General features: G+C 38.6%; 2 protein-coding genes across 5 annotated transcripts in view; one reads left to right on the top strand and one right to left on the bottom strand.

Moving 5' to 3' along the window:
- Positions 1-373: 373 nt before the first annotated feature.
- On the top strand, positions 374-17013 carry LOC113646293 (transmembrane protein 50B). Of its 4 annotated transcripts, none has more exons than XR_003441401.2 (8): positions 374-502; positions 5975-6165; positions 6307-6419; positions 7827-7894; positions 10151-10243; positions 12820-12877; positions 13422-13621; positions 16695-16833. XR_003441401.2 is itself a non-coding variant. In XM_027152485.2 (7 exons), the coding sequence occupies exons 2-7, from the start codon at positions 6067-6069 to the stop codon at positions 16738-16740; spliced, it is 477 nt and encodes a 158-aa protein (XP_027008286.1). In that variant the 5' UTR covers positions 374-502; positions 5975-6066; the 3' UTR covers positions 16741-17013. The 4 variants fall into 4 exon arrangements, 2 of the variants coding, with proteins under 2 accessions (XP_027008286.1, XP_027008285.1); XR_007140908.1 differs by having other exon boundaries at positions 13422-13557; positions 16695-16813; XM_027152485.2 differs by lacking the exon at positions 13422-13621 and having other exon boundaries at positions 16695-17013.
- Positions 17014-19046: 2033 nt separating this feature from the next.
- The window catches only part of LOC113646220 (glycerol kinase-like), a 41613-nt gene continuing 36679 nt past the window's right edge, over positions 19047-23980 (bottom strand). The window contains exons 17-19 of the mRNA XM_027152313.2: positions 23423-23566; positions 22887-22973; positions 19047-19515 (exon numbers count right to left, since the gene is read on the bottom strand). Coding sequence (XP_027008114.1) covers positions 19502-19515; positions 22887-22973; positions 23423-23566 — 245 coding nt within the window. The 3' untranslated portion in view covers positions 19047-19501. The remainder of the gene's footprint in view (positions 19516-22886; positions 22974-23422; positions 23567-23980) is intronic.

Here is a 23980-nt window from a genome sequence, read left to right as displayed (position 1 = left end):
TGTCTGTCTATCATTTGAAACTGTTTCCAGAGTTCAGAACATATCTATCACTATGTTTTTCCTAACCAAAGAGAAACCATCATTTCCTGATTTATAACAAAGCAACAGAAGAACCATCAGACTTTTTTAATGTTTATTAAAATATCATGTTTGGAAACGTGTGATTAACGGATGCAAAATGTTAGAGTTCAAATAAAGACATAAGGGTCATAAACATAAAGGGCGATAATACAGTAGTAGCCCAAAATAAAACACTTTACTTTGCTGCTCTTCTGCCTGGGAAATTCCCCCAAGGCCTCTTGTTAATAAAGACTTCTAACTCCCGCCCCTGAGCAACTATTGGACAGTTCCAGCGCAATCCATCAGGATTGGAGAAACTGTCGGCGGCTCGCTTGAAGGTTGCCGCACTGGCCAATCAGCGCGCAGGAGGAGGTCCCGCGGTTTAAAAACAGACCTGATTTTGAAGGACGCGGTGGCGCCGTGAGTAGAGCGCAATTTACAGGTGAGATAATGTTTATAAGTCAGTATAATTAATGTCTTATCCTTTTTCTTCCTGCTGCCATTTGTGCTTATTTCTCACATTTGTGGCTACATTGGAAGTCAGCGTTAGTAGTTAATTAGTCTGAAGTGTTACTTTCACTTTTACTGCAGGAGCCGTGAAGCTCACTGACTGTTTTACATGTTTAATGATTGTAGTGTTTGTTTATTAACACGTCCAGTGCGGCATCATCATCAACAACAATAACAACAATGTGTTTATTAACACTAACACAAAATTATTACCCGATACACACTTTGACCTTTAGATATGAATAAGTACACAATATGCACACATGCAGAAAGTCTGACATTATTCATATTAATGTGATGTATCACACCTGGAAAGTAGAGGCTGACATTTTTTTCGGGATTCCCGCGGGTCACGTGACTGGAACGGGACAGGAAAAAATGTCAGCGGGAGTGGGCGGGACCTGGAATACACAAATATACCGTTGATATAAATAAAAATATAATCGGTTTGCTTTGGTATGGCTGGCTAAATGAATGGCGTGCTCCACACACCCGTGACAGTCGGTGGCAGTAATGTATGCCAACCACCATTAATATTAAGAGAAGGCGTCTTCCCCATGCACTCTCTAATAGCCGCAAAAATTAAAATTGGAGTCGGACAACTTTGGGGAAAAATGACTCTGTCGGGCTCACTTCTAGAGGCTGACATTTCCCGCGGGTCACGGGAGTGGGAGGGGATGGGAGTCATTATTCTGGGATTGGGATGGGATTTTCCCCAGTATTTTTTGCGTGATTGGGATGGGACAGGAGAGAGGTGTGAAAACCCACTCATGTGTCACCCTCTAATGGAAAGCACTTTCTTATGTTCTAACATTAAGGGCTGTTTGTACATCAGGGGGAAAGTTTCTGTCTTTCTTTCATTAGCTTGAAAACGAAACTGTTAAGGACAGAAATCATGGGGTCACGCGCACACACACACACCACATACACACCACACGCGCACATACACACCACACACAGACACACACATACACACAACACACACACATATACACATCACGCACATATACACACCACACACATACACACACACACCACACACATACACACACACCACACACATACATACCACACACATATACACATACAACACATACACACACATACACACCACACACACCACACACACACATACACCCACACACACACACACCACACACATACACTCCACACACACCACACACACACACACACACATACACCCACACACACACACACATACACACCACACACACACACACACAACACGTACACACACATATCCACACCACACATACACCAATTGCACTTAAAGGCAGATAGGAAACTGCATAAATGATTTCAGTGTGGTTTTGTTTCAGTTCATGCCAGTTGATAAAAATCAGATAACCGCACATGAACTCCACTGAAGCGTTTATTCAGCTGTATTTTCCCATGAATCTGCCTGTTTTTTTTTCACTGTTTTCCACTGAAGTCATGTTTCTTAGTAGTTCTTCATGTTTCAGAGTGGTTCTTCTCCCATTCATGAAGTATGCATTGCTCCACATCAGATTCAGCATTGAGATTAAGTAACCGCCATAATTCCTAACTCCTGCACTGGAGTCACTCAGAACAGTATAACAGCAGGTCCTGAACACACACTGCCTGCTCGCCTTCAGTAATATTAGTGATGTTCTGAAGACCTGTATAAGATTTTGAGATGTACAGTGTTGGCTGAATATTTTGAACACACTGTTTAATTCTACATGTTCTCAGAGTCAAATCCTACACCTCTATCCCTAAAATGTGATTCATTATTGTGTCGCTGCTATATTAGTGATTGTCCTATGAGTTCTTTATAACCATATTGCGTCCTCACAGTGGTGGCTGTTGATATCATAGCGGTGCTGGACAATACTTCTCAGACTACCAGAACTTTGTCATTCTTTGTCAACTTAGCTGCCAGTGAACACACCAAAACACAAAACACACCAGAACACAAGACCAAACAGACAAATGGCTGATGACTGTTACAAATCAGATAAAGGATATAAAAATACATTAACAGCTACAGACATATAATGATAATAACAGTATAATTATAATAACAGTATAATAACAGCCATCAGCCATTTGTCTGTTTGATCTTGAGTTATGTTAAGACGAATAAACAATCCTATAGTCATGATATAAGAAACATCTTGATACAGACCTCACAAGACAATATCAACACACGTTACCTTTTAGTTTATAAAATATCTATTTTGTAGTGACAGCAAATAACACTGCTGTGGTATCAATATACAAATAATCAATAATAATTATGCAAAGCTTGTTTGGTGTCAGAAATTATTCAAATAACTAATACACACATTTAGTTTGTTATGCTTTTAACAAGGGGGCATGGTGGGTTAGTGGTTAGCACGTTTGCCTCACACCTCCAGGGTTGTGGGTTCGATTCCTGCCACCGCCTTGTGTGTGTGGAGTTTGCATGTTCTCCCCGTGCCTCAGGGGTTTCCTTTGGGTACTCCGGTTTCCTCCCCCAGTGCAAAGACGTGCATGGTAGGTTGATTGGCATATCTGGAAAATTGTCCGTTGAGTGTGTGAGTGAATGAGAGTGTGTGCACTGCGATGGGTTGGCACTCCGTCCAGGGTGTATCCTGCCTCGATGCCTGATGACGCCTGAGATAGGCACAGGCTCCCCGTGACCCGAGAAGTTCAGATAAGCGGGAGAAAATGACTGAATGAAGCTTTTAACAACAGACAATGTCACACATTTATCAGCTTTACAGAAATCTATCAATTCATTATATAAATTATAAATGTATAAGTTTATTCCTAATTGAGTAAGCCAGAGCTGAAAAACTCCCTGAGACAATATGAGGAAGAAACCATGAAATCATCCTCATCTGAGTGATACTGGAGACTGTGATTAGAAATCTTTTTCTTTTAATAACTCTGCACTTTATGGTCCAAATGTTTGGACTGTACACTTTATGGTCCTTTATGGTCCAAATGTTGAAGCTTTCAAATGTTCACTGCCGGAGACTTGAGTGCAGAACTTTTCAGTGAAAAGAATTGATTGCAGAACTTTTCAGCCTCAGTCTGAAGCTGGTCTTCGTGGTCTTTAAGTTTACCATCCTCATGGATCTCATGGATCTTCAAGCTAAAGACATTACAATTGAGTAGCTGACATTTAAGACAAAATATGACCAACTATCCACTTTATTTCTACTTCATCAACAAAAATTACTCCCACAAAACAAGCCACAGCCAGAGCATGTTGAGAGTGCTGCTTGTTGCCATGGTAACGCAAGATCTTACTGACGGTCTGTAGTAACAGTAAGGATTTCAGTGTAACAGTCTGCTAACAAATGGAGGGATGGAGTGAAATGTCCCTGTTGGACATGCTGCCCTGTTTGTCCAATCAGATTAGTGGACTAATATTAACTGTTTCTGCTCATTCTATAAACCAAAACCGATTCAGTTCAGTTCAGCTTTATTTAGACAATAGACATTGTATCAAACCAGGTTTACAGGAATATATACATTCACAATAAAAATGAGAAAGTTTAATATTATGAATTTAAATGTATGTTGGATGATATGAGGAAGAAACCTTGAGAGGAACCAGACTCAGAAGGAAACCTCATCCTCATCTGTAAACAGCCGAGTGAAGTTGTGCAACCAGGTGCTTTTAATCAACTTATCTGTATGAGCATTAGCGTAATTAATAAATCAAGACACTGTTAAACCCATCAGCTTTTCACTGGAACATCTTGTCAGAGCAGAGCAGATCTTCAACCTGTAAAATTATGTTAAAGAGCAGACTGCTGGGAAATTGTCTACCCTCACCTTTACTGCTTTAACCCTGATTGAAGTCAACCTTTGATGACCCAATTCCACATGGGAATGAAAGTGTTTTTCAAGTGTTAAAGAGCATCTACAGCAGCCAGTTTTTGCAGCAGTGTGTTCAAATGCATCACCAGATGCCTCAAGCCCCTAATTACTGCTGCTATTTTTTCTTTCATGGTAGAAGCTGCATAAAGAAAGGTCTGTTGATTTTGTGCATAATTACACAACCGGGAAAGATATCTGCTTCCATAGGTGTTGTATAGATTACTTCCATGTTAAGTTTCATGTTTTTGTGGATTTGCTCCTCTCGTATCAGATATTGTGTGTGCATTTTTTGTTTTAGGATTAGGATTACTGCTAAGAATCAAACATCTAAAATCATTTTGTAATAATACGTCTGTATGTGGTATTTCATAGTGTTACCCATTATAGTAACAATTCTGTTATAGTAACATACAGTAAAACTGTAGAAAAGCATTCTATAAGCTATTGTGGAAATAATTAATATCTAATATTGATCAAATTTTAGCACTTTGAATTATTTTAATGAATGTTTTACTTTAAATTTTTTTTTTTTGTAATCTTATTTTAAACATCATGCATTTTATAAACAGGTAATATGTAATGATTGCCTCCTTCTCATTCTGATTTGTACCTGCTAATCTCCTTGCTTTTCATGCTTCACTAACCTGAAACTTACTGTTGCAATTTATGTGTAAATCCTTTCTGTGTTCACACTGAGACTGTAAAACTGAAATAAGCTTCAAATCAGATGTTTTGCAGTCAAAGATTGTCTAAATGGATATTTCCTGCCGGTGTCTTATTAAGTTCTGGCTTTTTAACATAAAGGATATTGCTAAACTTAAAACTTAAAGAGCAAAGGGCAGTCCTTCAATCAAATATCACAGGCCTTGAGACTTGAGGCACATCCTGCTGGTGAATGTGTAATTGCAGGCTTTGCACTACAGCACACAAAAGAAGTGTGTGTTGTTTCATTTCCTTTCTGCAGCACGTCTTCCCCTTCAGAGCTGTGCACATGGTAATTTCACATCCGGCTGGTTGTCTCCTGTGTGAGTCGAATTTCAGTGCACAAATACAGCGGACCATTTCATTTCATGAAATTTAGACATATAGGTTTAATTTGGTGCCAAGCAGCAAATGTGTATAACATCCCTCACATTCCACCACACTTACCATCGTGGCTAGTCGTTTTGTCCGATCTTCACCAGATTCGGCTCACGTCATTCTGACATCATCCTGTTTAAATGAGGAAGAAGCAACAGACTGGTCACAGAAGCTGCAGCAGCAGTGCCACCGGGTTGCTCCATTGTTCATCTCCACCTTTCGTCCTACGCTCAGAGAATTCCACCACTGTCCGTGATCAACACCCACACATCATGAGTCAAAATACAAATCACACTTTGATCAAATCCCTCTGATTAATGTCACGGCTCTGTTCTCCTGTCATTGCTTAGGCAACAACTGCAATGCATCAGAGTTTGTGTTTCAGTTTGGACTAAACAGGATCAACATGTAAAATAGTTCTAGGTTGGATTTATCTGATTTAAAAACAATCTGTCTGTTATTCCAGAGTGATAATTGCAGTCGGAATAGTGTGCTAATGAGCTGAACACATTGAGGTGCAAACAGTGGACGGACAGACAGACACTGGAGGACAGAGACATGGCCGGGTTTCTGGATAACTTCCGCTGGCCGGAGTGTGAGTGCATCGACTGGGGAGAGAAGAGGAACACTGTGGCCTCCATCGTGGCTGGTTTTCTGGTGTGTGTATATGTGTGTATGTTATATGTGTGTATGTGTGTATTTCATTAACATGTGACTTTCTCTGACTCTCTCTCTCTCTCTCTCTCTCTCTCTCTCTCTCTCTCTCTCTCTCTCTCTCTCTCTCTCTCTCTCCCTCAGTTTTTTACAGGATGGTGGGTTATAATCGATGCTGCTGTACACTACCCAAAACCCGAGGATCTAAATCACGCTTTTCACACCTGTGGGGTTTTCTCTACATTGGCTTTTTTCATGTAAGTGTTGCTTTCTCATAACACTAATAATTCTCTCTCATACATGTTCAGGATCACAGTTTGTTCTCAGTAAGCAGCACAGTAGAAGAGAACAACTTTTCACCTTGCAGCATGTGCAGACTTTATATTCCTCACTCTCTTAACTACAAACCTCACATAGTCACATTGTGACACTGTTTAATTTCTCATTTCCTATTATTGTACATTTGCTTACGGTTGTGGAAGCAGGAGGTGACGCATGTTCGAGGAGACACTCTCCCACTCATTCCACTTCCTTTTCCTTCATTATCCTCGGCTGGAGTTATTCATGTCCGTTTCACTGCCAACGCTGCTGGTCATTATGTGTGTTGCCAGGCCTGTGTTACAAAAGCACCCTGGTGGCAGCAAACACCAGTTCAATACCAAAACTCAGAATCTTAGTGTTTAATAATAATAATATTATAGAAATGTTTTACTGAAGCAGCTGTGAGATCAGGCAACATAACACACTCGTACTCCACATGTTTACTGCAACACACTCATTACAAATGAAATTACTGCCAAATACAAATGAGTGAAATGTCGAATCTTTTAAATATTTACATAAATTTCAGAGTTTTGTAGTGTTTAGTTTGCTCCCTTTATGTTGTAATGACTGATGCTACTGTAGCTTTAACAGAATATGGTAAATGTTTTTAAATATTCATTCAAAAGATGTTTGTAAAATGTTTTTGTTTTTATGAGTGTGTGAGTGTGAGTGTGTGTGAGTGAGAGAATGAGTGTGAGTGAGTGTGTGAGTGTAAGTGAGTTACAAACTTTACAAGTTGCAAAGTATAAAATCTGTTGATCCATTTTAGATCAAACCCATTAGAGTCGTATGACCACATGCACAAAGCAGCTAACCTGTTCCCAAACCAGACCTTTTGAGTATAAGACTGCACACCGCAGATATAAAACGTTTGGCAATTATATGACTTACACCTTGTATATAGAGCTGCGACTTGCTTTGGATGTGAGTCATGCAGTCCTGCGTAGTGTCAGTGTAGGTGCTGCATGGAGCAATTATTTCTGTGATTTCTTACACGTGATTGAATACATATTACCTTGATCAGTTGCTGTAGGATTAAAGATAGTTTGAGATTCTTTGTGCTCAATATTTATTAAGTTTTATCAAGGTCAGAATTAAATGGCAGAAGTCCAGCTATGCTCTGAGATGGCACAGTACAGCAGAATTTTGTATGACACAATAAATACAAATGAAAAAAATCATTTGAGTACATACTCACAAGATCAACACTGGTCGTGTGTATGTGTGTGGTGTGTGCGTGTGTGTGGTGTGTGCGTGTGTGTGGTGTGTGTGTGTGTGTGTGTGTGTGTGTGTGTGTGTGTGTGTGTGTGTGTGTGTGTGTGTGTGTTTGTGTGTTACAGGATTAATGCTGTGTCAAACGCTCATATCCGTGGGGACTCGTATGAAGAGGGCTGCTTTGGACACAGAGGTACAGAGATGTTTTTGTGTGTACAGGTCCTGAGGCCTTTTTTAATTGACTGACAGTAATCTGTGCATTTTAATGTTTTAGTGATACAGCATCGTTGAGTTCTCTATTTTGATTGGTCAGAAGGTGTTGAACAGGAATGTTGACAGTTGTTTAAGTTGCTGTTGTTTATGATAATGTACCTGGTTTAATGTGACACTGTGTCTAGTAACAGCTTGCACACTGACAGTAACATGACAAATAAAGTTCTTTTTAGAAACATTTAATTGCTGATATCTTAAAGTTTACTGTGAGTAAACGTTTGTTTTGCATTTTTGGAAGGAGTCTCTGGTGTCCACCAGAGACTATAACTTTACCTTCTACCTGAAAATATGCTATTATTAATTAAATTTTGACTGAATGTGTCTATTTTGTAAATTGTACTGAAAATATGTTCATGTACAGCATAGTGTTCTAAATGCAGAAAACTGATAAAGACATGTTTAGAAAGGTTTACAGGGAAATGTTGAGGATGGAGAGCTTTGCACTACCCTCTGTCTTTATTTATTCGTATATACTTATACTTAAATGTAAGTCACCTTTAAAACATAAGCGATAACAGGAACTTGTTTCATGGACATTTCACAGTGCATCAATGAAATAAAATGTAAAATTTTGATAGAATTGTATGAATATGTGATGCTCATGAAACTTTATTGCCTGTATTGTGTGTATTTTGAATGTAACTCGGACATCTGTAGTGTGTCCCACTTTCCTCAAGAAATATGTGATATGCGAGGTTCATCTAATGATTCTGAAAATAGTCTCCCTCCTTAATCTGAAGATCAGCTTATTTGAATTTGAATGAAATTCACTGAAACTGAAATATTGTAATATTGATATATAGTTATTGGCTTTTCTTTTAGCGTAGAGAGACTGAAATGGACATTTCCATAAAATTGATCAGAGAGAAGAAAATGAACCAAACGAATAACCAACTGCCTGAATATTGTGTCATGAGTAAAACATTACAGAAAGTAGTATTTGCTGAGATTTCAAGTAACATGAGCTTCAAATAATGCTGAACATAGATCAGAGCATTTACTTTGTAAGGAAGTGAGACTGCATTTAGCAGCTCCTCAGTGTCTACTCGCTCTGATGAGCCATTAACCGATCGTGTTTTTCTGAAACATTGACCTACTTTACCAGTGTTAGGATACGAGGCAGGACTAAACGTATCATTAGCGAGCACATTAGCTACATTATACTTTAAATAAGTAGCACCTGGGCTATTAATTATGTCAGGAATAGCTGCTTCATATCAGCTCACTGTCAGTGGACCTTATTCATCAAAGCTGCATACAGAAAAGTTTAATTAATTAATATTTTTATTTTGATTGTTAGATGATTTTTTCATTGGCACATTTTCAAAAATGTACATTTCTACATGCAAATAAGACTTCATATAAACAAATGTCCCGAATGAATTCAAATAAAAATCTTTCTTTTTGTTTTTAAGCCAAAGACTTTTACAGAACATATTATAACCAACAAAACACAACGGGTTATAAAATATGTAAAAAATACCAAAAAACATTAACAATTAACATTAATAATTATAGCAAGTTCAGTGAGTAGAGTTATATAAACACTGATGATAAAATAAAAATAAAATAGTAGATAAAACTGAAACTCAGTGGTGCATATTGGGAAGTGACTAAAATATCTATATTTTACATTTCCACATGTTTAACTGTCTACACAAATACCCCTATATCAATGTTAGTAAAAATAAAAGATTATAAAAGACAAACTCTTAAGAGCATCCATTTCTCCTCCGGAATTATGCTTTAATTGTTGACTCTGTGCCCACTTTAATTGAGGATAGCTTGATTACAAAACCTCAGACATGAGTATGTTGAACTCCACCCCACTGAACCTGGCCTCTTCTCATGTCTGCCAAATGATTTCCTTTTATCTCAAACACCAGATTAGAGTGTGATTTAAATGTAAATTAGATGAGGTGTTTCCTCTTTTACAATAAAAAAAAGCTTATTTTATTGCTATTCTGCAATTTTCTCAGGTGGCAGTTAGTTCATTGTGTGTGTTCAAGTCTGACTTGTTTCCACATGGCAGTGATGAATAAGGAACAGTTTCTCATCTGTCTCTGTTCTCTCACCATTTGTACCACAGCTGCTTTAAACAGCACACTCATGAAGCTTACTCGCATTTGGAATTAATGTCATTGTTTGTTTATCTGTCCGTATAACCACATCTTAGGTGCTCGTGTTTGGCTCTTTATCGGCTTCCTGATCATGTTCGTCTCTCTCATCGCCTCAGTCTGGATCTTGTTCGGAGCTTATGTTGCACCAGGTGAGTTGCTTCCTTACACCTTATATCTTTATTCACTTAGCAGATGTTTTTGTCTGAAGTGACCAACAAATCAGGAAGTACAAGTGCACCTAGAAAATATACAAGGACATGGTAGCCTAGTGGTTAATGGTGTTGCCCTACCAATCAGAAGGTTGTGAGTTTGATTCCCATGTCCACCAAACTGCCACTGAGAAATGCCATTAACCATCAGTTGTATAAAAAAGAGATAAAATGTAAGTCGCTCTGTGTGATGTACCCTCATGCTTCAAAAGCTCCACCATCATCCCCGTCCCAAAGAAACCCCAAATCACCGGACTTAATGACTACAGACCTGTGGCTCTAACATCTGTGGTCATGAAATCATTTGAAACACTGGTTCTGGCTTATCTGAAGGACATTACTGGACCCTTACTGGACCCTCTGCAGTTTGCCTACAGAGCAAACAGATCTGTGAATGATGCAGTCAACATGGGACTGCATTGTGTTCTGCAGCATCTGGACAGACCAGGGACTTATGTGAGGATCCTGTTTGTGGACTTCAGCTCTGCTTTCAACACCATCATCCCATCACTCCTACAGTCCAAATTAACCCAGCTCTCCGTGCCCTCCTCTGTCTGCCAGTGGATCACCAGCTTTCCGACAGACAGGCAGCAGCTAGTGCGACTGGGAAAACTTAAATCTAGCACCCTCACCGTCAGCACTGGCGCCCCCCAGAGCTGTGTTCTCTCCCCACTCTCCCTGTACACGAATAACTGCACCTCTAATGACCCCTCTGTCAAGCTTCTGAAGTTTGCAGACGACGCCACACTGATCGGCCTCATCCAGGACGGTGACGAGTCTGCTTACAGACTGGAGGTTGAGCGGCTGGCTTTCTGGTGCAGCCTTAACTACCTGGAGCTGAACACGATCAAGACAGTGGAGTTGATAGTGGACTTCAGGAGAAACCCCCCTGATCTCCCCCCACTAACCATCATGGACAGCATTGTCACAGCAGTGGAGTCATTCAGATTCCTGGGAACCACAATCTCCCAGGACCTGAAGTGGGACATTCACATTTCATACTTGCACATCTGTACATACATACAGTATATACATATTGTCTAAATGTTTACTGTTTACTTCAACTGCACATTTCACAATTGCACATGTGTACATACAAATTGTCTATATTTGTATATGTATATTTCATATGTATATTTAAACTGCACATTTCACACCTGTAAATGTGTACATACAATTTCCTCTATACTGTATATGTCATTCTGTTACACTGTGGAGCTTCTGGCACTAAAACAAATTCCTTGCATGTGAAAACATGCCTGGCAATAAAGCTGATTCTTATACTGATTCTGATTCTGATAAGGGTGTCTGCTAAATCCTGGAAATGTAAATGTACTGCAACAGCTATATATGGTTGAAATGACAATAAAAGCTTCTTGACTTGACTAAGGAGTGCTGCCATACAAGACTAAATGGTAGCAGTACAGATGTGTTACAAAAGCTAGTCAAAGTGCAGAGTCTATCTATCTATCTATCTATCTATCTATCTATCTATCTATCTATCTATCTATCTATTTATCTATCTATCTATCTATCTATCTATCTATCTATCTATCTATCTATCTATCTATCTATCTATCTATCTATCTATCTATCTATCTATTTCCTTCCTTTGATGTATAATGTGTTAGTGTTCATGGAAGAAGTGTCTAGCTGTTTTTCGTAGATATCCATCCATCCATCCATCCACCATGTGTTAGTGTTCATGGAATAAGTGTCTTTCGCTGTTTTTTGAAGATAATGATCCCTGTGGTCTGGACTGAGGTTGGAAGTTCATTCCACCACTGAGGGAGCGCCAGACTGCAGATTACAGTACGAAACAAAGTTGTGTATTCATTTAATAATAACAATACCAACAATAATAATAAATATAGCTGCAAGCAGCCATTCCTGGGTCAAGCCGATCACATGTGCTCAGAACACGTGGTTGATAAACCATACCATGTTTTGTAGCGATATGGCAATGTTTTTAAAATCTCGTGGTCACTAGGTGGCGAAGAATAATAATAAGAAGAAGAAGAAGAAGAAGAAAACCGACAATAACAATAGGTGTCTACGCCCCTTCGGGGCTTGACCCCTAATTATTTTTATTGGGCATGGTGGCTTAGTGGTTAGCACGTTCACCTCACACCTCCAGGGTTGGGGGTTCGATTCCTGCCTCCGCCTTGTGTGTGTGGAGTTTGCATGTTCTCCCCGTGCCTCAGGGGTTTCCTCCGGGTACTCCGGTTTCCTCTCCCGGTCCAAAGACATGCATGGTAGTTTGATGGCATTTCTGGAAAATTGTCTGTAGTGTGTGAGTGAATGAGAGTGTGTGTGCCCTGTGATGGGTTGGCACTCCGTCCAGGGTGTATCCTGCCTTGATGCCCGATGACGCCTGAGATAGGTACAGGCTCCCTGTGACCCGAGTAGTAGAAAAAGAATGAATGAATGAATAATAATTATAATAATAACTATTATTATTAGTTTGTAGCACCTGTTTTTATTGATAAAATTGTCTTTTCCTGTTCTTCTCTCAGGACTTCCTGTGTATCCTGGACTCTGTGTCTTCTTCCAGAACTTGTTAATATTTTTCAGGTGGGTGTGCTTGCAAATGAATGTTCACACCTTATAAATAGATACAATTTAGATGCCTCATTGAGCTGACTGGAACTAATTCACTCGCATTTAGAAAGCTGAAGCAGGAGTCAGACCAACAGTTTGATAAATACAATGCAGAAAGAGAAAATTAAATCTCAGCTTTTACAAGAAGCCTTTACAAGTTAGGACATTAAGGGGTAAATTGCATTTGATGAGTGTTTGTAAGATTGTTGACAGGAAGTAATGGGTATGTCTGACCATTTTCTACTGTATGTACACTCCAGGGAACACTTAAATCAAACATTTTCTCAATGAAGGAAATACTCAAGTTGAAAATCTTTACTTGTATACACTGTGTAGTTTGTTGAGATCAAAATTATGTCACACGAATCATCAACACACTGAGGGCTGAATTAAAAATCTCAAAACATTGAAGTTACAGGCTGATTAAGCTTGTATGAATTTTATCACAGCAACTCAACAAATAAGTCTGCTCATCAAATATGTTTGCCCCCCACATGCCTGTATGCACTCCCACAAGGTCTGGACATGCTCCTGATGGTGGATGGTGTCCAAGGGGATCGGGGGATCAGTGAGCTCCTGTACTGTCTGTGGCTACTTGGTGGCTTTGGATGCTCCAATACATAACATCCCAAAAGGCTCTCAATCGGATTCAGGTTTGAAGAATGTCACTGGGATCATGAGGGTCATCCAAAAACTGCCAACATCCCATATTTGGAAGTAAGAGCAAAGGGTCAGAAATGATACAGCATCCCTGAGCAGAGAGGGTTAAGGGGGGGTCAAGAACACAACAGTGGCAGTTTGGTGGTTCTGTTCCAGACCTTTGAATCAACAATCCAGAGCTTTAACCACTTGAGCTATCTACTACCTGTGCATTATCATGCACCAGGAGGAACCCAAGGCCCACTGCAAAGAATAAGGTCTGAAAATGGCTCTCAGGATTTCATCACAGTGCCTAACAATAGTAAAGTTTATGTGGGTTAGCGGCTGGAGGTCTGTGTTATGGATATTCCTTCCCAGACCATCACTGACCCATGACAAAAACGGTCATGATGAATGATGTTGTATTGCATCTGTCACGTGTTGTGTGGACCTTCTTTCATGACGAACCTGCCAATTCCATTGTTGTCTAGCAAATGCCAATCAAGCAGCACAGTGCTGGGCTGTAAGCACAGATCCCATTATGTGCCATCGGTGCACATACCGGTGTTGCTGCTGGGTTGTTGTATAACCTTCTATAACCCTGTCCACAGCTCTACTTGTGTAATGGCCAGTCTCTCAATGTCTCTCCTCCATGCTCTTGAAACTATATTAGAACTCACATGTACGGATGTGCCATCCTGGAGGAGCTGGACTACCTGTGTAATTGTTTGAGAGCAATTGTTTGTGGCAATGTACCAATGACAAAACCGTTCCCTTTTTATGGGTTGACTTGCTGTTGCTCTTCAGTTGTCCATTTGCACCAAAGGAGAGGAAAATAATTCCCAATCACTTCTGCTTCCTAATTGGATACATTGATGATATGGAGTTTAATTGCCTTGGTGTTTTGATAATTATCACATTGCTGCTTGAGTTGAGAGTTGTAGGTCTAAAAAAGGTAGAATTTCCTGTTGAAATAATATGAACCTTTAAAGAGGTTTTAAGATTTTTTTTTGGTCATGGGTAGCCATTTGTGCAAATTTTAAAAGTAGTTGGCCTGGACATTTTTTCCAAACCCTGCCAACCCACAGTTGAAACTAGCTACTAGACTATACAACAGATAAAAGGATTTCTCTAAAGATCACTGTATTGTGATCCAAAGCACAACTCAAGAGGGAGAGAGCAAGAGATGGTGGGAGGGAGAGGGGGAGAGAGGGAGAGAGAGAGGTTATTACTGTAGGTTGTTAATAATCTCATTATTAATGTCCTTCTGCCTCGCCAGATTCTGCAGTTCTACAGTTATTATTATTTATGCTGGTGTAGTTTCTGACAAACCTAAGAAGGAGGATGTTTTCTTTCCCTCACACTCTCTCTCTCCCTCTCTCTCTTTCTCTCTGTCACAGTGACAGTTTACCACACAACAGCTACCAGCTGAAGGGGGTGAAATGCTAGCCCATGACTTTTTTGCATGCATGAGTGCACAGATGCCTGTGATCTATGCCCAGATAAGGGCAGATGGCATTTTCCTCTGAGATGCCATGTTGTCCTGTGATGCAGTGTGAGCAGCATTTATAAAAGGCCTTTGGTTGATTTCTAAGTTTAAAAAAAAAACATTAATAATAAATAACAAACCTGGAGGTTTACATAAACAGTTCTTCATCCTCCCAACTACACAGAGATAAAATACTCAGCTGCAGGATTTTTGATACTAGAGAAGAGAAGCCAGGTTAAGCCAGTGAGCCGTGAGCGAATGCTTTTTGTTTCATTCATTCATTCATTCATTCATTCATTCATTTTCTACCGCATTAACGAACTTGTGTGGAGGAAGCAGCATGGTGGGAGAACAAGTATCATTGCTGCCTAACAGATTTACAATTTGATCGTAAAATCAGGATACTTTCTGTCTATACAAGCCACTCGTGAGTTTCCAGTGTGACTGCTTCTTCTTTCCGTACCTACCTGATCCATCCTGGCACCCTTCACCTGGTAGGAGTCTTGTCGCTTGGTGGAGCACTCTGCTGGGGAGAGATAAACACGAACAGCCCATGACAGATGAGAATGCTATGGAAAGAACAACTTGGAGTCTATCAAAATGTTTGAACTGTAGTTGTGTTCCAGGGTTAGGTTTTGGATCTACTGGGTAGATTTGAGGAGCCTGTATAGACGGGAATTAGATGACCTCCCACAGTCTCAGTTTCCCTTTACTTTAGTTTGTCATTTAACTGTCTGCTTGATTAAACCACGAGGCCTTATGCATGCGTGCCTTTGATACCACGGTGGGTTGTGTAATCCTTCTTCTGTTCACACCACTGAATTGCTTTGCAGATTCTCAATTTATTTGGTACTCTTACCTTGCTGCTGCATAAATTTGCATTTTGCAGGTACATTACTGTATCCATTACTGTGCCTAGTGTGTCTGTCCTCTTGTCTTAACCCTTAGAAGTCTCATGTCTCGATATGACCAGAGATAGGTTTTACATGCCATGACAGTTGTTCTTATTTCAGTTACCTATAACAAAAAAGTTATGTAATGTAATGTGTAAACAGAGTTTTGACATTAATATGTACACTTCTAAATGCCAGAAATGTACATATTAATGGCAAAACTCTGTTTACACTTGTAATGTGTGAGCAACATTCATTTATATAATTATATAACAGTCGTAACTTCTCTGTCACTCTAGAGTTGGAGAGCTCATTATTTCCCTCCGACTAGTATGTGTATGTCATCCTGTAGCCTTCATCAATGTCTGCCCCTGACCACAACTCTGTTAGATTTCGGTTGCTGGACTGCTTCTTAATCTAGCATCAATGCTTTTGCAGCTGAAAAACCCACACTGCTCACTGTTGGTTATCCAGTGTTTAGATGTGGTCAAGAGGAACTGGGAAACTGTAGGTCTGATCTAATCACTCTTACTGTTCATGTGCACCATTTCTTAGTTTTGTGAGAATGACACCAACAACCATGTCTCGGTCTGAGTCACTCACATTGCACTTTCTCTATTATAATGTTAGATGTGTATATTATTTAAATCAGCACAAAATTAAATCTTGCAAATTAATAAAGTGAACGATGAGTGTACAGCATTATTTCAAATTATATTTGAGGGAAAATTTAATGGTGGTAATTAACCCCTGTCTCTCCATTCTGCAGCTCTCTGGTCTACAAATTTGGACGAACTGAAGAATTATGGGGCTAATTTGTTCCACACCATCCAGCTAAACCCTGAACTCTGTTTGCTCATATTGCAGTCCTCCTTTACTACTAGATTTACTACTGATTTAGTGTAGTGTTCAGTGTAGAGTATTCTCCATCCTACACAGGCACATAACACATCACCTCAGGTCTGCCTGTCCTGCTGTAACTCCTGTGCCTTATGGCTCTCTGCAGTCCTTTACATCAGTTTATATATCTGTAGCTTATGAAATGACACACTTTTTTTTTTTAATAATTATTTTAAATAGATTTTGTTCAACTTCCACTGAAATTCCAGTCTACATTTTAAGATGTAATTACCCTGAAACCAGCTTATATTTAATTAGCTCCGAGCGCTCTGTAAATGTATTGCACAGTTGCTCGAACCAAATCTCGAAACTAGAAACTTGATCATTCAAGTGGTCTGGTCTTTATTTTGTATTATTTTATATGGCTTTTCAAATGAGCTTTTAACTTTTAACTTGTAGACACTGATGCCAGGCATGTCCTATTCTATCAAATATTCTATCAAAATATTCTATCTTGGTACATGGAAATATCTTGAATATGGACAGATTTATCTAATGTTTATTCTTGTGTATTGTTTCTTTTTGTATAACCACATGGGCAATAGTTCCAGCATTAATTTGAACCATTTGCTTTCATTAATATTCTCATTCCCACTTGTTGTTTCTATAGTAACTGCTCATACACTTGTAGAGTGGACATAATATAAAATTAACCAGGAAAGTCTTCGATACGGAGGGAGGGAGATGGTGAGAGAGGGAGAAAGGGAGAGAGTGAGAGAGGGAGGGAGGGAGATAGTGAGAGAGAGAGGGAGAAAGGGAGAGAGTGAGATAATGAGAGAGGGAGGAAGGGAGAGAGGAAGTGAGGGAGGAGGTGAAAGAGAGAGGGAAGGAGGGAGATAGTGAGAGAGAGAGGGAGATAGTGAGAGAGGGAGAAAGGAAGAGAGTGAGAATGAGAGAGGGAGGAAGGGAGAGAGGAAGTGAGAGAGGGAGGGAGGGAGATAGTGAGAGAGGGAGCGAAAGAGTGAGGGAAGGAAGGAGGGAGAGATGGAGGGAGGTAGTGAGAGGGAGGGAAGGAGGGAGAGATGGAGGATGGGAGATAGTTTTAAGTGTGATGCGGTGAAGGAGGGTGGTAAGAGGGTGAGGAGGTACGTAATGGAGGGAGGATGGTTAAGGGTAGGAATGGAGGTGGTTGAGGTGATGGAGGGATGCTGGTGATGGGGTGAGAGGGTAATGGAGTTATGAGATATAACTCCATACATTACATTACATTACAATACATTACTCTCTTACATTATGAGATACTACATAGATCTGACCGCATTCAAGATTTTTTCACTTGCTAATTTTGTTTTTCTGTGTGAAATAATTGGATGGGGAATCATGTCAACATGTCACGTCTCAGTTAAATTTCATTTAGAATATTTTATTGTAGGCAGTCCATTAAATTGGTTGTTTTATTTATTTATTTTTCTTCCTTCCTCCTAACCTGAGGCTGACAGCAGACTGGAAACAGGATTTTTATTCATTTCTCAAATATTCAAATCAAAGATTTTAAGAGCAGTTGGAAAAGGAATTCGTGTGTTTTCTCTGTGTTGTTTTTTCTTATTCGGACCTGCTGAAAGCATAACAGAGCAATGCAGATGATTATCGACTAAAATGACTGATTATTCTTATTGACTGATGCATCAGATACTTTTTGTTTTTTAAATCTCTGCTTGCTCATGAGTCCAAAGAGTCCATATGATGCATGATGTTCTCATTTAAATTGTACAAATATGTGTAGAAACTGTAATTTTGTATTGTTCAAGTGATCCACCTTAATAAAACCAGTCATTTGGCGTTTAATGCTGCTACTGATTTAATCTAATCATTTAATTAAAATCATCAAAGTTAAATACAACAATAAAATACATACAATATTTACATTCATTCATTAAGTCAGTGATTTTTGCATTTTGCATTTTTGCATTGCATTTTTTTACATTCTTTCCCTAAATAAAGTTAAATAATAAATCAAACTGAAATCAATTATTTCTTACTATTGCCTCAGTATAAGCACATGAAAAACATTAACAACAGTTGTATTAAATTGTGTAGTTGTATTAAATTGTGCATTCAATGATCATTCATTCATTTAATTCATTCCAACATCTCGCATCATCTCACACATCACATCCAGAAACTGTCAGTCTGTACAAGTTTAATCTTAACTATATTTTGATATTTAGAACTGAAAGTGCTAACTGAGTATACTATTCACTTCTTGTGTCATTATTGTACCATGAGTTTCAAACCATGTTGTCAAAAAGCATGTGGGAAATACAAAACAATCAGAACATGGAATGACCAATTCACAGATTTAAGAAAATTGTTCTCCTTTGAATTTTGTGGTCTTGTTAATAACTAAGTGCTCAGTGCAGTTTAGCAGCCTGACCACAGAAAGTCAGCTTGGAATGAAACACATTTTTTATGTGATTGAAAATTCATAACTAGGAGATGTTAATGGAGCTGCTTGGATCAGAAAACAAATCATAAGACAAAGTGCAATCAGGCTCAGGCTCAGGCTCAGGCTCAGGCTCAGTCTCAGGCTCACTCAAAGCTACACACTTCTTTAATCAAGTACCCGAGAGAAAAAAAGCACTTTGTCCATTATGGTGAACATGACACAAATCTCTGCAACCTGAAAGCATGACACCTCAGTGAGCTGCAGTGCTTCATATGCCATGCTCCATATGTCTACTTCTGATAACCTGAAAACCAGAAAGAACAGATCTCAGTTTCTGATCATTGCTAGAAAGATTGTTTTTCTAGAAAGTCCCACATATGGCTCTTTAAGTTAATATGTGATGAAAACATGATAACACAAAATTCATGCATGCTTTTTTCATTTTAATATGTTCCTATAGCAGCTTTACTAACTAGGTCTGTGATATGTGTATGTGGATGTGGTAACTTAGTGGTTAAGGTGTTGGTCTACCAATCGGAAGTTCGATTCCTATGTCCGCCAAACTGCCACTGCTGAGCAAGTCCCTTAACCCTCAATTGCTTAGTTGTATAAAAATGTACGTCGCTCTGGATAAGTGCGTCTGCTAAAATGTCTGTGTAGGACTGAGTCTGTAATGTTAGCAAAACAATCCATTTTCTACAATAAAACACTTTTTTTTGAGAATTTTCCTTAATAAGTTTAAACTTTACTGATGTTTCTACCTACAAGTCCAAGATGCAGCACAGAATGACTGAAAATCATAGAATTTACACCCACAGTGAGATTCCCTACAGGCTGTGAATGAGAACGTGTTGTGCGCTGTGTGTGAGAATGAATATAGCCAAAAGCATGTTCCTGCCAGATAATGACAGAATTGCAATACTAAGTGTTAATGAAGAATGGACAGTTAAGGTTATGTATTTTTATCACAAAATGTTTTTTGAAAAAGTTAAAACAGTAGTAATGTTATTTTATTATTTGATATTCACAATAAGACTGCAGTAGCAGACTGAGAAAAGCTTTTAAATTGCTTTTACCCTATAAACAGAAGATGCACTCTTATTTTGCACATTCTTTTTTTTTATATGACAGCCTCTAATTGGTGTTATTGTAAACCTTCTTGTGCCTTTTTTATTTTGAATACCTTAGAGATTGAACTTACTGCATCTATTAAGAACAAACAGTACACGCAAACGCCTTAGTTTCTACATGACAGAATTCGTCCAATTAGTGTTTGTGAATCTCCCAAAACACACTCCCTTTTTGTACATGCAAATCAGCAGGTTTTATTTTGGGTCTTTGGGCCTATATGTCTATAATACACTGACAAAACGTTGAGAAAAAAATAGTGTTTTCTCCTGGGTTAAAAAAAATCATTACATGTCCAAAATGTTTAATAATAATTGTAGAGCCAAAAGCAGGAAAACAGTTTAAAAGTGACTACGACACGTCATGACTGTGTTTCTCATCAGTTAATGTATTCTGATGTTTGTAGTGATGAAACATCTGCAAGACCAAACACCCTGAAGCTATAAATCATTTAGATTGTATTTGGTAATGGGGTTTCTTTTCTTTTTTCTATAAAAAATTATATGTATGATGTTAAATAAAAGCCAGATGTTTTCCTACAAATAAATCAAATAAACAGCTTTTAATTTAACAATTTTAACAATTTTTTTTTTTTTTTTTTTTTTTTTTATATGCAAGTATTGTATAACTATATTTTTTGTTGTTTTTCTTCTTCTTTTGTACGGTGACCTTGAGTGTTAGAAAGGCGCCTTTAAATAAAATGTATTATTATTATTATTATTATTATTATTAAGTCAATATTGATGTGTTCACATCCCCATTGAGGATTTCATTCCAAGTCAGTTTGATACTGAAGCAGTTTAATGTTAACATTGAAATGTAAATTGGGTTAAAGTTGTGATGTTACACTGAACTGGAAGAGTGTTAGAATGACAAAGAAAAAACAAACTATCCTAATATTACACGGCAACAGTGTAATTTTGTGTGAAAAGTCCCTGCTGTCTTGACCTCTGTATCGTGTGTTCAATGCCATTCAGTTATGACTTACTTTTATATGTGATCAGTCCATGTTAAACTGATGACCTCATTATTGCCCCTAATAAAGTTATGGCCAAGAATAAGACATACACTTACCCTCCACTTTATTGGGAACACACATACACCTGCTCATTTATACAGTTATCCAATCAGATGTTTATGTAGCAGCAGCGCAATGCAAAGCATTACAGATCAAGAGCTTCAGATGTAAAACACCAGAGTGAAGACAGCATCTGATGTCTGGGATTTTGACTGTGACATGGATGTTGCTGCCAAATTATTTCATAAAGTGCTAGTCTCTAGAGTTTGCAAAGAATGATGTGAAATAAAAGCATACTGAAACACCTTGATGAGAAGATCAGAGCAGAATGATCAGACACTTGGACTCTGATTCTGCTTTAGCTCATCCAGTGGTGATGATGTTCGGACTGTGAACCAAAGTCATGTATTTCCACTTACAAAAAAAAAACTTTAAAAAGTCTATATGTAATCTAAAGGCCTAAAATAGAAACACAACGAAAATGAATACATCCTGACACACAAGTTAGAAAACCTGTGCGCACAGAATGAAAGGTGAGTCCACCTGGCCTAACTGCATGAACATGGTTATAACATGACCAGCGAACATTAGAACTTTTTTTTTAATCTGTATAGCTGTATATTGTTCAATCTAGAAAAGAATTGCTAGAAGAATCATTTGAAACAGTTCTAATAGTAATAAGAAGGTACTGATGAGCCCAAGAATAAGATATTCAGCTCATATGCGGTCCAGCAGGTTGGACATGAACCTGACCAGGACTTCCACATTGATATATGGTGTGTGATGAATCAGTGCTGTACTGTATAAGTGCAGAATGTGTTGGGGAGATGATATTTATACATGGCACCATGAATTCTATGGACGTGCCACAATACACTCTGACAAGATGACTCCCAGTCTCCAGAAGCTTGAAAAAGAGGAACATTCCAGCATAACGATCCAAAGCACAAAATCACACAAGCAAAAAGTAAAAACCACAACACGGCCATGTCTGGAATCCAATACAACACCTTTGTAGTGTTTTAAATATAAATGTACTACAACACAAACCAAAGCATAGCTAAAAATTTTCTCTGAAGAAAATTGGCAAAACATCTGGCGCTGAGGAAGTTTGTGTCTGTCATCACTAAAGGTGAAAAATTGTTGAATGGAGTATTTTCACTGAAACTTTTATTGCATTGAGGTAAATCAAGTAAATCTTTTTGTTTTTCATTTTACACAAGAGCAAATAACATACTGTTCATATTAGAAGTAATGCAAGTACTGTAAGGTGAAAGAATTTTAAGTCATTTGATATTTAAGTGATATTGCACATGGGGTGTACTTACTTCTGGTGTATACTGTATTAATCAGTCACACCCCTAATGAACTGATACAGATTATAGAGTTACACACTGACACTAAACCACGGTTAGTTGTGTAGTGTTATATGCTATTTTATTTTTATTGATTGCTTATGTGTGTGTGTGTGTGTGTGTGTGTGTGTGTGTGTGTGTGTGTGTGTGTGTGTGTCAGTCTGTCTGTTTCACCATTCGCAATGGAAAGAGGATCCACAGTCTCCCAGTTCATGGCTTTCTGGACGGCTTTCTTCCATCTTGCATATCGGAACTCACTCTCTATTCAAACATGAATGGTTGAATAAATAATATAAATAAATAAATAATTCGATATTTCTTAATTCTCTCTTATCAGCTGTGGCACCAATCTTGTCTTGAGTATTTTTAATCTGCACACATTAAAATGCACCTGTTGATTTGCAATTTTATCCAATTGTTGCACTATTAGCATGAGAATAGGTCTAATCCCATGGCAATCAGAAAGTTTCCTCCATCAGAGAAGTGAAGTGGAGGACTGCAGCTAAATAATGACTCCTTTATTTTAGACATAACTTTATTTCTAAAGACGGAACTTAACTGTAAACAAGTCACTTTAAATATCAGGATATTCTAAGAGATTTTTTTATGAATCTATATCTATAATGTATAAAACCTTTGTACATTTAAGCCTTTGTCAAAAGTCTTTGATATGGGAAAGAAAATAAAGGGCTGATCCTCTCAGCTCTCACCTTCTGGTTTGATTTGAGGTTGGTATTTCTCAGAGGTCACACAGGTCATATCTTCAGGAATTATGTTCCACACGTTGACCCCTTCAGCTGCTCCAGCTGCCATTGCTGCCCCCAGTGCAGTGGTCTCAGACATATAGGGTCTCACTACACAAGAGAAATCCCCACAGTTAGACAGGAACATGCATTAAGCCTGACAGGAAAATTGTGCACTTAAAATAGGTCATAGAACAAAAATATGAATTGCAGGAGTTGCTTAAATGTAACATTTAATAAGCAATTGAGGGTTATCCATCCTAACCACTGAGCTACTACTTCCCCAAAACAGCTGCTGCACCCAATCTTCCAGATGCACTGATTTTAAGTCAAATCTTAGCTTAAGTGGTTAAAGCTCTAATTTGTTTATCAGAAGGTCAGGGTTCAAGCCTCATCAATACCAAGCTGCCATTGTTATGGCTCCTGAGCAAGGTCTTTAAAGCTCCCTACTCCACTCTATCATGGACAACCCTGCACTCTGACCCCAACATCCAAAGTTCAGCTATGCAAAGAAAGAATTTCACT

The sequence above is a fragment of the Tachysurus fulvidraco genome, chromosome 6 (genome assembly GCF_022655615.1).
Source record: "Tachysurus fulvidraco isolate hzauxx_2018 chromosome 6, HZAU_PFXX_2.0, whole genome shotgun sequence".
Taxonomy (NCBI): domain Eukaryota; kingdom Metazoa; phylum Chordata; class Actinopteri; order Siluriformes; family Bagridae; genus Tachysurus; species Tachysurus fulvidraco.
This window is presented reverse-complemented; position numbering and strand designations above follow the sequence as displayed.

Bases quoted from the DNA above. Each gene is read 5' to 3' on its own strand.
- LOC113646293 (XM_027152484.2), top strand. From the start codon at position 6,067: ATGGCCGGGTTTCTGGATAACTTCCGCTGGCCGGAGTGTGAGTGCATC. The intron at 6,166-6,306 runs GTGTGTGTATAT...TCTCTCCCTCAG, and splicing joins CCATCGTGGCTGGTTTTCTG to TTTTTTACAGGATGGTGGGT. The intron at 10,244-16,694 runs GTGAGTTGCTTC...TCCATTCTGCAG, and splicing joins CGGAGCTTATGTTGCACCAG to CTCTCTGGTCTACAAATTTG.